The following is a 16,842-nucleotide window of genomic DNA, read 5'->3' as shown; positions in this document are numbered from 1 at the left end:
TGTGGCACGTAACAACATTTTCTTAATTTTTGCTTTGGGTATTTTCACTCTGAATCCTTCTTCTTCTTCTTCTTCTTCTTCTTCTTCTTCTTCTCAGGATATCTGCCTAAATACTGACGGCAAATATTTAAAGAATCAAGTACCAGATCTGATGCTATTTCGCCTACACTTAATTTTTCTCTGAAACTTTCTAGCAGAACTGAGGCAACGCTTGCTAGGACTGATGGGTTTTCTGATATTTGCTTTCTACACTTGCTGCAAATCTTTCCACCTAGTAATACATTAGGACACTTTTTTACAATCCACTCCTGAATGTTTCTCAAATTCCTCTGAATTCTTGTGTGATTTCTTCCTTTAAATGGACTGCAACAATACAATTTTGACTTGAAATTCATATTTACAAACTACTGCTAAATACTGCAACAATTGTAAACTGCAGGTCAAGGACACCCATGAAACAACCTAAAGTTAACAGATATACATGTTGCCTGTACGTATGAAAGTCATTGGTGGGTTGCATAAGTGTTGCAGACTTTTGAAAAAATGAAGTTCAAGTCAGATTCTTGCATCCGCTTGGATCATTTCCATCACTTGTGTTTCCTGCCAAACCTGACACTTGTGTTAGCAGAAGACGAGACATTCTCGAAGGACTGGATCCAGTGACACCAACAAGGACGTACAGTCTTCCTCTAACAGATCTGGTGAACATTAAAAATTTAACTGTAGTCTTATCTTTTCATTCAAGCTTCATTGTAAATGGTTCACAATACTATAATAATATAAATCATATTTTTGGTTGGTTGGTTTGGGGTAAAAAGGGACCAAACCACAGGGTCATCAGTCCCTTTTACCTAAAAAAAAAAAAAAAAAAAACAACAAAAAACAGGGAAAACATACACCACAAGGAAAAGTAGAAAATGGTATTAAAACCATAGAGCATACGGTCTGGGCTGGCTGAACACAATAATAAAAGAGGATGAGCCAGCCACTCTGCAACACCTTAAGATGTTCACCCCAAAAAGACAAAGCAAGGAACACATGTAGGCAAAAAACGACAACCAAGACAAACAAATACAACAAAAGTGCGACAGAGTTAAAATGGAAGGAGGGTGATGACCTCAGAGAGAAGGCTAAATGCCCACCCTTAGATGGTACAATAACCCCCCCCCCCCACACACACACACACTAATAAAACGTAAAACTTAATCTCCTGTGGAGGTATTGTCACCCAACACCGAAGGTTGGGGGCTGGGAAGGTTAAATGTCCACCACATAGCAGTTAACCCTATCAGGGGCAAAATAAAAGAAAAATTAATTTTTAATTTTTCCTTGTTTTTATTGCATTAATTTTCATACAGTGAGACAGAAAAAGGTAAAAATTAAATGAAATATACATAAACTGAACACATACAGGGTGGTTTCAAATGGAACCACCACAACATTCACGGAAATAAATGCATCATATTGGTTATTATTACAGTACATATAGTATTAATGTAAACAGAACAGTATTCTGCATTTAATACATGCATAAAAGTTACCTAATACAGAAGAATACAGTCACAATTTGAGAACAAAGACGTTCGCTCACAGCGTACAAAACTGGCTATCCAACTTGCCTCACTACTTGCTAATATTTACAGATTTGGAAGCGGTTCCAGTGACAGCTGCTAGAGGGCAGCACCAACTAGGCTGCTGAATGGTATCCCAAATGTAGCCACTGCCCTTTTGCCACAAAATGAGAAAATTGTAGGTGGTTTCAAACGGGACCACTTCCCCTAACAGGGTTAAAAGTGGGCAGTCCAGCAAGATGTGGACGACATATGTGAGCCACATGACACCAAGGTGAGTCACTGTGACGGAGGAAGTAGCCATGTGTTAGCCAGCAGAAAACCACAGAGTCCCTGTGAGAAGCCCACATGGAGGTCTTCCACAGATTCATAGTCTCTTTAAGGGCACGCAATTTGTTGTGCACACTGAGATTATGCCATTCCGTCTCCCAAAGCTGAGAAATCATGCAGCGTAATAATGACCGCAGGTCAGTTACAGGGATGCCAATCTCCAGAAGCAGTTTGCGTGTAGTCTGTTTGGCCAACCTGTCAGCAAGTTCATTTCCTGGGATTCTGACATGGCCTGGGGTCCACACAAACACCACGGGATGACTGGACCATTCCAGGGCATAGATGGACTCCTGGATGGTCGCTATCAAAGGACGGCAGGGGTAGCACTGGTAGATAGCTTGCAGGCTGCTCAAGGAGTCAGTACAGAGAAGAAACGACTCGCCAGGGCATGAGCGGATGTGCTCAAGAGCACGAGAAATGGCCGCCAGCTCTGCAGTGAAAACACTGCAGCCATCTGGCAAGGAGTGCTGTTCAATATGTCCTCCACGAACATACGCGAAGCCAACGTGACCATCAGCCATCGAACCGTCAGTGTAAACCGCTTCACGATTCCAGTACATGTCAAGAATTGAGAGTAAGGACAGCAGAGAGCTGCAGGGTTAACTGAGTTCTTAAGAACACGTGAAAGGCTCACGCGAAGCTTCGGCCTAGGTGTACATCATGGAGATGTATGTGAATGGACCTCAAGTGTAGGTGGTAAAGGCAAGAACTCCAATTCTGACAGAAGAGATTGGACGTGAACCACAATCTTAAGCCCTGACCTGGGCCTCCAATGCGGGAGATGAACCACCGTGGGTGGGAAAAGGAGATGGTAATTTGGATACGCAGGAGAACTACAAATGTGTGCAACGTAACTGGCCAGCAGTTGTGCACGCCTAACCTGGACTCCGATCTCCATCAGGATGCTGGTCACTGGACTCGTCCTAAAAGCTCCTGTCCCCAGACGAATGCCACAGTGGTGCACTGGGTCGAGTAAACGCAATGCTGAGAGCACCGCCGAACCATAAACCAGACTCCCATAGTCAAGGCAGGGTTGAACAAGGGCTCTGTAGAACTGCAGCAGCGTAGAGTGATCTGTACCCCAGTTGGTGTTGCTCAGGCAGCAGAGGGCATTGACGTGCTGCCAGCACTTCTGCTTAAGTTGACGAAGGTGAGGAAGCCAAGTCAATCGGGTGTCTAAAACCAGTCCTAAGAATCGATATGTCTCCACTACAGAGAGTGGATCGTCATTGAGGTCAAGTTATGGTTCCGGATGAACAGTATGATGCCAACAGAAGTGCATAACACACGACTTTGCAGCCGAAGACTGAGCACAGTGGGCTAAAGCCCATGACTGCGCCTTGTGGATGGCTCCCTGTAGGCGCCACTCACCAACACCAGTACTGGACGAGCAGTACAAAATGCTGAAGTCGTCTGCAGACAGAAAAAGGTGAGATGGACGGCCCTAGGGCTGCTGCTAGACCATTAATGGCCACTAAAAATAGAGATACACCCAATACAGAGCCCTCCAGGACCCCATTCTCCTGGATATGGGGGGGAACTATGGGAGGCACCAACTTGGACAAGAAAGTACGAAGCGACAGGAAATTTTGGATAAAAATCAGGATTGGACCTCCGAGACCCCACTCCTATAATGTGGCAAGTACGAGGGCGAGTCAAATGAAAACCTTAAATTTGTAATAACATATCAAAATTTCACGCCATTATCCTGTAAGTGGGTAAGCATGCTACAGAGGGCGCGCAGAATGGCCTGTAGGTGGCAGCATAGTGCAGATGCACACATACCGTCGCAGTATCAGTATGAAGATGGCCGTCCCACTTGCGACTTGCACCAGGGAAGAACAGCTTTCTGTTATTTGGTTTTTGCGTAGTGAAGGTGTGAAACCTATTGAAATTCATCGACGAATGGAGGTTCAGTACAGTGATGCCTGTTTGTCACAGCAGCAAGTCTACGAATGGAGTAGGAAGTTCGCAAATTGTGTGACTTCAGTGGAAAATGCTTCTCGTCCAGGTCTGGCACGAGTTTTGACTCCACAGAACATCTCAGCAGTTGAAGCCATAGTGAAGGAAAACCATTGAGTGACACTGAATGACGTTGCAGCATGTTTACAGATTAGTCATGGGTTAGCACACCACATTATGCATGATGTGCTCCAATTTCACAAAGCGTGTGCAAGGTGGGAGCCATGGCAGCTGACTCCTGAAATGAGAGAATAACGTGTTGATACCTGTGAAGAACTTCTTCAGCACTTTGAATGAGAAGGTGATGGCTTCCTTGTAAGAATCATTACTGAGGACGAAACCTGGGTTCACTTCCACCAACTAGAAACGAAGAGAGTGAGCAATGAATGGCGCCATTCCTCATCACCAAAACCAAAAAAGTTTCTAACAGAACCATCAGCAGGGAAGGTTATGCTGACACTCTTTTGGGACGAAAAAGGCATCATTCTGGAGCATTAGATGCCTAGAGGACCACTGTCACCAGTGCATCATACACAGATCTCCTGAAAAATCATCTGTGGCCTGCAATCAAATCAAAGCGACGTTGATTGCTTTCAGCAGGTGTCTTTGTGCGACATGACAATGCAACGCCGCACACTGCCCGTACAACAGTTGCAACAATCATAGACCTGTATTTTGAGTGTCTTCCTCATCCACCATACTCACCAGACCTTGCCCCAAGTGATTTCAATATGTTTAGACCACTCAAAGATGCAATGGGAGGAAAGAAGTTCCATTCTGATGAAGAGGTACGCCACGCGTGCACGAGTGGTTGCATGGACTACCAAAAGAATTTTTTTCTAAAGGCATTTATGCACCTTGTAAGCACTGGAGGAGTTGCATTGAGCATGGGGGAGATTATGTTAAAAAGTGATACAAGCTTTGTACCACCTCTGCACAATAAATAATATTTAAACAAAAATATTTAAGGTTTACATTTGACTCACCCTCATATATGATACTTCCAGGTCATGTCATATGCTTCTCATAAATCAAAAAAAGGCGGTAACCAGGTGTTGGCATCTGGAAAAGGCTGTTCGGATGGCAGACTCGAGGGACACAAGATTACCAGTGGTAGAGTGACCCTGGCGGAAGCCACCCTGACTTGGAGCCAGTTTGCCATGTGACTCCGGGCCCAACCCAATTGCCGACACATTATACATTCGAGCAGCTTAGAAAGGACGTTGGTGAGGCTGATGGGCCGATAGCTATCCACATCCAGCCAGGTTTGAGCACCAGAATGATGGTGCTCTCCCGCCATTGCAATGGAAAGATGCCATCACAACAGATCCGATTGAAGGTGACGAGGACATGTTGCTTGTAGTCAGATGAGACATGTTTAATCATCTGACTGGATCCGATCTGGACCAGGAGGAGTGTCGGGGCAATGTGCAAGGGCACTGGGGAGCTCCCACTCTGTAAATGGGGCATTATAGGGTTCACTGTGGTGTGTAGTGAATGAGTGGATTTCCCTTCCAGCCACAGTTTGGGAGTGTGAAAGGCTGGGGGGTAATTCTCTGACACAGAGCTTCAAGCATAGTGCTCAACAAAGTGCTTGGCAATCACAATTGCGTCGGTAGATAACACACCATTTATGTTAACACTGGGAATACCTGTTACGGTCTAATACCTGAAAACACGTTTGATTCTTGCCCAGAGTTGGGAATGTGATGTATGGCACCCAATGGTCGATACATATCTCTCCCAACTCTCCGTTTTTTGATAAGTTGGTGAAAGCAGGCATGGAGACGTTTCAAGGCTATGAGGTGCTCCATGGAAGGGTGCAGCTTTTGCCATTGTAGAGCTCGCCTACCCTCCTTAATTCCTTCAGAAACTTCCGGCAACCACCATGGGACTGCTTTTCGCCGGGGGCAGCCTAAAGAGCGAGGGATCACATTTTCTGCTGCAGAAACGATTGTTGTAGTCACCTGCTCAACCATCACATTGATGTTCCCTTGTGGGGGAGATTCAACGGTGACAGCAGAGGTTAAAGTTTCCCAGTCCACCTTGTTTAAAGCCCATCTGGGCAGGCATTTGTGTGCTTGACGCCAAGGCAGTTACAGGAAGATGGGGAAGTGGTCACTACCACACAGGTCGCCATGTGCTCTCCAGTGGATAAATCGGAGAAGTAGTAGTGGGCTGCAAATTGATAAATCAATGGCCGAGTAACTACCATGAGCCACACTGAAATGTGTGGCAGCCCAAGTATTTACGAGGCAGAGGTCGAACTGAGACAGTAAAGTTTCGACATCTCTGCCTCAGACAGTAAGCACGGTGACACCCCACAAGGGGTTATAGGCGTTAAAATCTCCCAGAAGTACCAAAGGTTTAGGGAGTTGATTAATCAGTACAGTCAATGTATTCAGGGGTACTGCACCACGGCAAACCCAAGTGGGAACTTAAACAGTTAAAAAATGAGCGTTTCATCAGAAAGTGGCAGACAGTTAAAACTTGGGTGCAATGTGTACAAAGTTGTGGTGTACCACCATTTAGCAACTGACGATGGCTAATAAGGCAGTGCCCAACATGCAGCCTAGTTAAAATGACCTCCTCCCGGTGGGAGGGCTAAGAGAAGGCTGTCCAAGCTGCTGGGAGAGTAAGGTGCAACACCTCCTGACAGACGGCAACACAGAGATCATCGCAGGGAATATACGTACCCGCAGGCTGAAGTATGAGGACTGCAGCCTTGGCAGCAGCATCAGCAGCTCTGTATCCTGGCAGACAGACATGACGAGGGACCCACAGAAACATCACAGTGGCTGCATCAAGAGTGAGCAAGTGACAGTTTTCCTGGACCCACTGCACCAAGGGATGGGCGGTGTACAGCGCACATAGACTTTGAAGGGTTCTGATCAAGTCTGAGCAGAGGACATAACTGTAAAGGCTGTGTCGCCAAATGTACTTTGTGGCCTGATACAGGGCAAAGAGCTGAGCTGTAAATACTGAGCAATGTGCCAGAAGCCAATATCGAAAGACACGGGTGCCAATGACGAAGGCACACCCACCCCCACGGTCAGTCCGAGAGCCATCAGTGTATATACTATTGCAAAGTTCCATGCGAAGGTCGTGAAACTGAAGACGACAGACCGAGGCTGGAGTAGTGTCCTCAGGAAGTGAATGAAGGCCAAGGTTAACACGGGCCACTACACGAAGCCAAGGTAGTGTGAAGTTAAGCCGCTGTAGCAAGTGCCAAAAGTGGACTCCAGGAGGTAACAGAGAAGAGGGATGCCCCCCATACTGACGATCAAAGGATTCATCAAGAAAGGAGACATAGGATAGATGGCCACGCATGGCAGACAAACGGCATGCATATCTGCTGAGGAGAAAGTCTTGGTGGTAGGACAGTGGTAGTTCAGCAGCTTCACCATACAGACTCTCAGCCAGGCTAGTGTGGCCAAACGGATGCCATGATGATGAGCAGTGTTGAGACAGCGTAAGAGGGATGGGCATGCAGATGCATAAAGAAAGCACCCATATTCGAGTTTCGAATGGACAAGGGACTGGTACAAATGGAGGGGGGTGTTTCAATCGGCACCCCAGGAAGTACCATTGAGGACAAGTAGGACAATGAGGAACTGCATATAGTGGGCTGCCAGGTAAGACACATGGGAAGACCAAGAGAGAGTTTCTTATCGAGCATGAGCCCCAAGAATTTCATACTTTCAACGAATGGACTGGCAACAGGCCCAAGATGTAAAGCTGGTGGGAGAAATCACTTACATTGCCAGAAATTCATACAAACAATTTTCTCAGTGGAAAAGCAAAAGCCACTGGCAATGATCCAGGAGTAAAGACGATTAAGACTTTGCTGAAGATGCCGCTCAGTGAGACAGGTCCGTGGAGAACTGCAATAGATGGCAAAATTGTCAACAAAAAGGGAGCCAGAGATGCCCAGCAGGAGACATGCCATGATAGGGTTAATGGCGATAGCAAAGAGGACAACACTTAGGATGTAACCTTGAGAGACACCATTTTCCTGGATAAAGATGTCCAACAAGGCAGAACCCACACGCAACTTGAAAAAAAAACTATCTTTTAAAAATGTCTGAAGGAAACAGGGCAGGTGGCCACAGAAGCCACACGTGTAAAGAGTACGGAGAATACCAGTTCTCCGGCAGGTGTCATAAGCCTTCTCCAAATTTAAAAACATGGCCACAGTCTGGGATTTCCGCAGAGAACCATTCATGACATGGGTGGCCAAAGTAATGAGATGGTCAACCGCAGAACGCCGCTATTGAAATCCATACTGTGCATTTGTCAGAAAATTGCTAGACTCTAGCCACCAGACCAGGCGGGCATGAATCATACATCCCATCACCTTGCAAACACAGCTGGTAAGAGAGATGTGGCAGTAGCTAAAAGGAAGGTTTCTGTCTTTACTGGGCTTAGGTATGGGTATGAGGGTGGCTTCATGCCAGAGTCCGGGAAATGTGCCCTCTGCCCAAATATGGTTGTACGTGTTGAGCAGGAAGTGCTTGTCTCAAGAGAAAAGTGCTGCAACATCTGAATGTGGATGGCATCTAGCCCTGGGGTGGAGGATCTAGTAAAGGCAGCATTGTAGTACTCAATTTGGTGAAGAGAAGAGCTGCCTCCACTCATTTCCGATGGAGGAAGGCAGGGCGATAGAGGTAAGAACTCGAAACTTCCACAAAATGGTGGCCCATGGTGTTGGCGATAGCAATAGGGTCCAAGGTAACATCGTCTGCTACTGTCAGGCCGGAAATTGGGGAATGGATCTTGGTCCCAGAGAGCCATCGGAGATTGTCCCACATGACAGAGGAAGAGGTGGGACTGTTAAAAGTACTATTGAATGAAATCCATCTAGCTCTTTTGCTATCCCGAAGAGCGCGATGATACTTTGCATGGGTCTGTTTATAATGAATGCAGTTTGCCATCGTAGGACAACGGTTAAAAATGTGGAGAGCACATCTCCGTGTGGTAAAGAGAACTCCAAGGAATGGAACATTCTGCAGCAATAAAGATAATGTTTGCTAGATATTTCACCTGGTCATCACAGCTGGGGAAATCTTGCTCTTTGAAGGTCGCCAGGGAGGAGTAAAGCCACCAGTCAGCCTTAGTAAGCTGCCATTTTGGTGTGTACGCAGGTGGGGTAGGGGTCAGCAAATGGATAGCATGATGCCCCCATGAGATAGAATGCCGACCTCAGGGGGAAGGCCAAAACAAAAGAAAAAGGAACCTCAAACGCCGAAGCAGAGGAATGAGAGGAGAAGGGAAAAACAGGAAGGAAAACGGAGCAAAAACAAAGCTGAGACTGTTCTTACGTCAGTGACAGACAATGCAGAACATTCCCAATAACATTCCAGAGATGTTCCCCAAAGGACGGGAAAAAGAATAGCAAGAGGATAGACATGCAGCACGGAAGGGAAAAAATGCTGCAAAGGTTGGGGCACTGTGGTAGCCAAGCACGAACCCGCCAAAGAGAGGCGAGCCCCCTGGGGGTGAAAACTATTTTGTTATCTCGCTAGTATTATCACATAGGGCAACAGATGCTTAATTAAAGTGAAAAGAAGGATTGCATTGGAAAAATAGACATTTATGATAAAGAAAATGCATTTTAACGAGCAAATGTATGAATATAGATGTCAGAAATTCCTTTGCAAAATCATATGTATGGAGTACAGTGCTCTATGAAATGGAAAAATCTGACTGCAGGTAAAGTGTACATAATAAAATTAAAGCTTCTGAAATGTGGATATGGCAAAAACAAAAGAATGAATTGGATGGGAACAAGAACCAACCTTAAAATCTTAAGGATCAACAAGGAGAGATTATTATTAAAGGAAATGAAAGACAGAAAAATGAAATTTATTGGACATTTAATCAAATAATTTGATCACCAACATTCTCGAAAGTACAGTGTTGAGAAACAAACAAAGAAGACAGCCTAGAAAGAAATATTCAGAAGAAAGCAAGGAGAGGATAGGATATGATGAATACGTGGAACTGACATCAATAGCCAACAACACAAGCGAACGGTTATTCGACACGGCATTAGCCTCTAAAAGATGCATGTAATCTTCCCATCCCATTTATTTGTTAAAAAGTTATCGTGTCTAGATGTCCAAAAGGTTTGATTTTCGTTTTGGATATTTTCCTCTGATCTATAAATGGTTTCAAAACATTTAATTTTATTTTCTTTCTTGTTCCTTTTTGTACCACCACAAAGGTTGGAAATTTTAAATTTTTAACAATGAGATGGCGCAAAATGACAATTTCTAACATTTTGATGATAAATTATCAGTTTGTTATCATCCAAACGTTATGAAATTTGGATGTTGCATACTGCTTAGTATAAGGATTGTAAGAAACATCTCATACCATTAAGTAATCAAGATACAACAATTCTGTGTGTAAACCTTTTTACTTTATTTTGCAAAACAAAACTGTTCACCATTACATCAAAAATCACACAAAGGGATTGTTCACAAGTTCAGTAAAAATTACTTCAGGTTTCAGTTTCTTCCCTCTATCCACGTTTGGTTATGCTAAGAAATTCTTCCCTTAAATAGTTTCTGTGTTGAGCATTTAGAAACTTTGAAAGTACTTTAACAGGGTGTCTACATGGACAAGGAAAAATAATTCCCGGATTTTCCCCCGGATTTCCCGGTTGAAAATACATTTTTCCCGTGTTAAGTGACAGTATACTTTTTCTCGGCACTTATCAATCCTTTTATGGTTTACGGTTTTATACATCGGCGTAGAATTTCCCGACACTTTAGAAAATGAAACTCAGGGGAAAAAAACACGTTTTGGAAAGATCTTTGATGTGCAGAAACATATACACTGCATATTTCCGTGTTACGAAGGTATAAATTCGAATTCCACCAAACACCGCATGTTACTTTGCGAAGCATTAAAATCGAGATTGCGACGCGCTTTTTGTAAGCCAGTCACAGCTCATGTCACCTGATCTCGCCAGCTGATGACAGCATTTGACACGTGATGTAGTCAGCCAATAGCAAGATCACTCTTAAGTAGCGCGAACACACAAATAAGAAAAATTAATGGCTTAAATTAATGTACAATTGTTGCTACAAGAAAAGCAAAGCTATCACAAATAATATTGGTCTCCAAGATTAATACGCTTCAAGAGAAGCTAAGCTTCCACATATAATATTGATCTTTTTTGCGCGTCATACATCACATAAATGTGCCAGTAAAATTTTTTAATAACGACGTAAATGTCTAATCTTCTGGGCTCGAAATTCTTCATATGGTTGTCCCCAAAGAGTTCATTTTTAAATGAGAGTCAAACGCTCTGTGATTTAAGAACTTCGTCATACACTCTCTCACATAGTTTATCTTACATAAAAGGAAATTTACTTTGAAAGTAACGCTTTTCAAAGCAATATTCGCAATATTTTTCCGTGACCTGTTAGAAAGGCACGTTTCAGCAGTTGCCACAGAGCGCCGGATAACAGGCGTCACTGCCCCCTTCCGCAGGAAGCCCGCATGTTCGTACGTGTGAAACATTAAAAGATCTTGCATTAAAAGGAATCTAATGTAAAAAATTGTCATGTCACGCTCATTGGAGGCAATTTGTTGTTAAGAAGCACTGCACAGTCGTCCTAAAGCCTTTGACACACTTTGCTGTTGGCAGACGCTTGTATGAGCATAGTGTTTTGTTGTTGTATATGGCGCATTTTCTTTGCAACTTAAGTTTTATTTTCGTTTTTTTTCTCTCTTTCAGGATTTGTTGCTGCAGTATTATTCTGCAGAAGCGGGATATAGTAAATTTTTTAGTTGGAGTATTGGTTTTTACCAGTCAAAATCACAAAAATTTAACTGAAAACTAAAACAATGAAAAATTCCCGGAACTCAAAAAGATTCCCGGGTTTTTCCTGGTTTTCTCCCGGATGAAAAAATTCCCGGGTTTTTCCTGGATCTCCCGGCTGTCCCGGGTCGTAGACACCCTGTTTAAATTTTCTGCCAAGACCCGTTCAATGACACAGGGATAGTTACGAACCAAATTAATTAATTTATTTTTTTTCTCTTCTCTTATGCAAAGAGTTCCTTATGCTGTCACCTAGCAAGTCCATACCCCATAAAGACATGCAGCATGCAAATATTTCAATCTATAGTACTTTGGGCCAATCACTGATCTAAACATAGCAGAATATGATGATGTTACACAATTTATGCATCCTTAAGGATATTTTCCACTGTTCAATTGGTCCAAATTGGAGGACACTTGGCTGGTGCTCATTCCTCATGTGCCTACTGCTGTTAAATACGCTAAAACAACTGGAAAAACTTATCAATTTTCAGAAGACTGCTGTTCAAAAACTGAATTAACTTCATTTTTTTAAATATCGCTGGGCGAGCCTGCTTCCTTTTCAATCTTAATCACTTAAATTATCAATTAGGTAATGAGTACATTATCTGATCAAAAGTACCCAAACACCTCTATGTAATAGGGAATTGACCAACAGAGGTCATGAGCCACAGACCTGTGTATTAAAAGGGGATGGGGACTATAGTGTTGTCTGTAGAGAAGTGGTGACAGCAGAATGGGTCAGTCAGGAGAGCTCAGTGATTTTGCAAGTAAACTAGTCATTGGATGTCACTCGAGTAACAGACAATCAGGGACATGTCAATCCTTCTATAGCTGCCCAAGCTGATTCTGAAGTGGAAATGGGAAGGAAAAACCAGAGCCAAAGCAAGGTGAGGCGGACCTAATGTACTGGTGGATAGGGACCGTCCAGCATCACTGAGGGTAGTTGTGAAAACTCTCATGAAATCAGCATAAGGAATTACTCTTAATTTACAAAGTCCTACCAATACTCCATCTAGCACAATAACTGTGCATAAAAAGAATGGGCTACAATAGCCGAACACAAGCTAAACATTTTTTAAGTAAATACTATGCGACACTTGAGGTAGTGTACTGCACGACACCATCAGGCAATGCGTAACTGGAAACTAATAATATGGAGTGTGGAATCACACTATGTGCTGTGGCTGGTTCAGGTTTGGCAACCGCCTGAAAATTATCACCTACAATCACGTGTAGTGCCAACAATGAGGTATGGAGAAGGTGACGTTACAGTATGGGGACATTTTTTCATGGCCAGAGTGTGGTAATCTCATCGCACTCAAGGAAATGCTAAATGCATTTTGCCCAGAGCCCCTTCTCTGATTTCTGCTCTTGAGAAAGATGGGCTGTCATTCTTCCATAAATTTCTGACATCTCATTGAAAGTGTCTCCAGCAAACTTCAAGCATTGTAAAGGCACATATACACACTCCCCATATTAATGTCCACTAATACATGTCACGATAAGTTTGACCTGACAGTGAATATTATTTGCGGCCCTTGAAATTCCACAGAAATAAAAACTATTATTCTGTTACAGAAACAAAATATAAAATTTTGGGTAGTGGAAGTTTACCTAGGCACATTCACATTTCCAAAATGTTAATGTTGCAGGTCAATTACTTTTTCACTTATGATAAAAAGAAGTTGTATAGATTCAGGAATTCAGGCTTTCACAGACAAGCTCCTTTACAATTTAAAAATACGAGCTCCTTTACAATTTAAAAATACAATAGCTCCTACAGTTTTTGTAGTGGAAGCTTGATTTTTTTAGTTAAAGGGAAAGGTTTATAATTTTATAGACATGCTTCTTGTAGTGAATATCCACCGTATATGTCTCAGAAAAAAATTGTAAATAATTTCTTTTAAACAAAATCCATGAAGGTCATAATTTTTTAAGGCACTGACCTTCATAGATACCTTTGAAAAATTTACAATATTATTATAAATATTCCATTATGTCACACAAAAAGAATCAGTTTGTAGAAATAATGGGAAGTGTGAAAAGGAAAAGTTGGACACATTTTAAGCAAATATCAAGTAAGAACCATCTTCTGCCCTCCAACTAAAAGCTGAGCACTTCTTGGCAGTGTTAAGGACGAGCTTGGTTTACATAAATCAGGGGTTTACAAAATACTGTGCCAATGCGGTAAGGAATACATAGATCAGACAATTTGCACCATTGAAGACTGATGCCGTGAACACCAATTGCACAAAAGATTGCAACAGCCTAATAGGTCTGCAATCGCCGAGCATTGCGTCAGAACTACATGGCATGCACTACGACAAGACCAAGGTCCTAACACAGACTTCAAAATATCAGGACTGTATCATCAAAGAAGCTATAGAGATCAGAGTAAGAAAATCTGATCTGAATCGTAACAGCAGATATTCCCTTAACCAAGCTTGGAAACCAGCCATTACCTGGATTAAGAAGAAGGCAGAAATATCCCAGAATGTACTGACTTCGAGGTCAGGAGGAGGAACCTCTAAAACACCGGCAAACCTTCCTGGGCGCGGACCTTTGAGGGAGCACCCAGACGCGGGCCCACAAGCCGGGCGTCGAACCCTGGCACAGACGGCCAAGAGAGCGCCCATGGCGTGGACGGCGGAGGGAGTGCCTGAGGGAGGGGGAATTGATATATACCTCATGCCTGCCATCCCTTGACAGTACATCAGCACACCTGATGATGGCAAAAAGGTCGACTGCCGAAATATTGTGTCCTTTGTACACTCACACCAGGCTGTTCACCCGAGATTTATTTAGTCAAAATGCTATGTATTTTTACATGGAGTTAATTTGGTTATGGCAGAGGTAAGAAAGTGTTCATATGACATGTACTGTACATGTTACCTTATATTTTATAATTTGTAATTTTGTTTCATAGATTGCAATTTTATTCAATTTGGACATTGTTATGTATACATAAGTTTATGTCTGTTTGGTAGTAATTGTACCTCTCTCCAGTATATATTTTTTTTACCAGTGCCATTCATTTCTGTTTTTTTGTGTGATGAAACTTTATTACTTGTAGATCACTTTCCAATTTTTTCAGTGTTTTCCAGAGGGGGGAGGGGGGGGGCAATTGTCCAAAATATTTTTTTTCTAATTTAACAATAAAATTAAATAAAATTAATTTACAAAAATTAATTGTACAATTCTAACATGTTTTCAGAAACTACACGTGCCAAAGAATATTCAAGGAAAAAAACTGTCAGTATACCATTTTTTGTTTAAAAACTGCAGCTAATTTTCAAATCTTTATAGTTTGCTTTGAAGTAACGCATTGCATCAAACTTTCAGCAATTGCTACTAACAGAATGTATATAAAGCAATAAAAATTGGCAAGCGTTCATGATATATACAAATGCACTACACAAAATCTCCGTTCACAACTAGATAATGGGTATCATGGCCTGGATGGCTTGACATGGAATGACTCAAAACTGGTATCATATAAAACAAATACACAATGTTGTCCTGTGAGCCCTACATGACACTATTATACACACAATATAACTCATGATTTTGCAACGGGGATGTTGACAGTGGAGATAAAGGGTAGTAGGCCTATCCCTTACGTATGCTTTAAGCCGTCTCTCCTTCCAAGCATGAAGTATCACACTGCATTCTGGGTACAGCGAGACTATATAATGTTACAAGAAAGTAGATACCAATGTAAGTCAAGTAAACAACATGTGGACAGTCTTTCTTAACGCTTTTAACTCACAAAAGTGCAGTAAAGCAAGGTAACCCACGCTTTTATCCACACTATTTGACATCATCCTCCCCCATCCCTTTCCCTGATTATTTCCTGCATGCATTAACTATTTAGCACGAAAGTCATAACCAGATGATCACAATATTCCCACTTCATTTAAAACAACACATCACAAAGGTACAGACTACCCCTACCTAATGACAACAATCATTAAATTGTATTTAGATTTCTATAACCACGTTCTTATATAATGGATATCCTGACAACCTCTTTTACTGTACCGTGTGTGTTGTTGTGAAATACGATTACACAGCAATCTTGCTGTAACGTACCAAAATCACTGCTCAGACACCTTAAGACTGAATGTTAAATTATTCGTGAGAGACTTTTTGAAAAATCTGCGCCGATCATTTTTACCGGCAAATTCCACATGATGACGGTAAAACTGCGATCCATCACGTAGCTACAGCATTACCCTATAAAACAAATAAGCCATCTCCAGCCCTCCTGAACATAATAAGGCAGTACAACTTTATGCGTAATTGTGTATACAGTTGCATTTTGTTGTAGAACTCTTTTATATGCCAGGAACATGTTGCATGTAAAACAGCTTCTGACAACTGCAGTACAACTGTCTCTCTTAACATCACTCAACTATTAAAATTAACAGGCAAACTCCTTTGTTGTGAACTTTTTATCCTAGACTGAAAATGTGCTGTTGATAGATAATGCAACAACCGATAATAAAGCACCTTGCATAAAATTTTGCAAGTGCCATAACCCCTCAAAATTTGAATAAACGCATTGACAATAGTTTCCTCCTTTCGCAACGCGAATTGCACAACGAGAGAAGCGACTGCGATCGTAAGACACAACTACCACAAAAATAGTAACCTACCTATTCTGATGATTAAGTGCCACACGAAGCAGGTAAACAGTGGAAGGGTGTACTTCTTTTGGTAAAAAAGATAAAAGATCGTCCGGAATGAGACCACCTATCAACTTCACTATAGTCTCCATTCCAAGTCAGGTAAGACGACAAATAACAGATCACATACACAAATTCTTCTAAAATTCTCATTACTGCTCACATGCGTTTCAAATTGCGCCCGCAAATTACATCTCTGCTCGTGATAGATTGTTAGAATCTCTGGACCAATAACATGTAGATGCGTAAGGCGAACGTACTTTTTTTTTTTCCTAGTATCGTATCATACACATGGCACCCGTACCAAGCATAACATAACAGACTCACAATGACGCAGATAAAGTGAGATATAAAACAGTTACATAAAACCCATGGTCCTTGTGATGTAAAAAGTTATGGCCTTTATCAATGTACCGTAACTTTGTTTCTCAAAAATTACAGAGAGAGTAATGTA

General features: G+C 42.3%; 1 protein-coding gene across 1 annotated transcript in view; it reads right to left on the bottom strand.

Moving 5' to 3' along the window:
* The window catches only part of LOC126161740 (bifunctional peptidase and arginyl-hydroxylase JMJD5-like), an 88,832-nt gene extending 72,247 nt beyond the window's left edge, over positions 1-16,585 (bottom strand). The window contains exon 1 of the mRNA XM_049917779.1: positions 16,359-16,585. Coding sequence (XP_049773736.1) covers positions 16,359-16,480 — 122 coding nt within the window. The 5' untranslated portion in view covers positions 16,481-16,585. The remainder of the gene's footprint in view (positions 1-16,358) is intronic.
* Positions 16,586-16,842: the final 257 nt, after the last annotated feature.

This window comes from Schistocerca cancellata, chromosome 2 (assembly GCF_023864275.1).
Source record: "Schistocerca cancellata isolate TAMUIC-IGC-003103 chromosome 2, iqSchCanc2.1, whole genome shotgun sequence".
NCBI lineage: Eukaryota > Metazoa > Arthropoda > Insecta > Orthoptera > Acrididae > Schistocerca > Schistocerca cancellata.
This window is presented reverse-complemented; position numbering and strand designations above follow the sequence as displayed.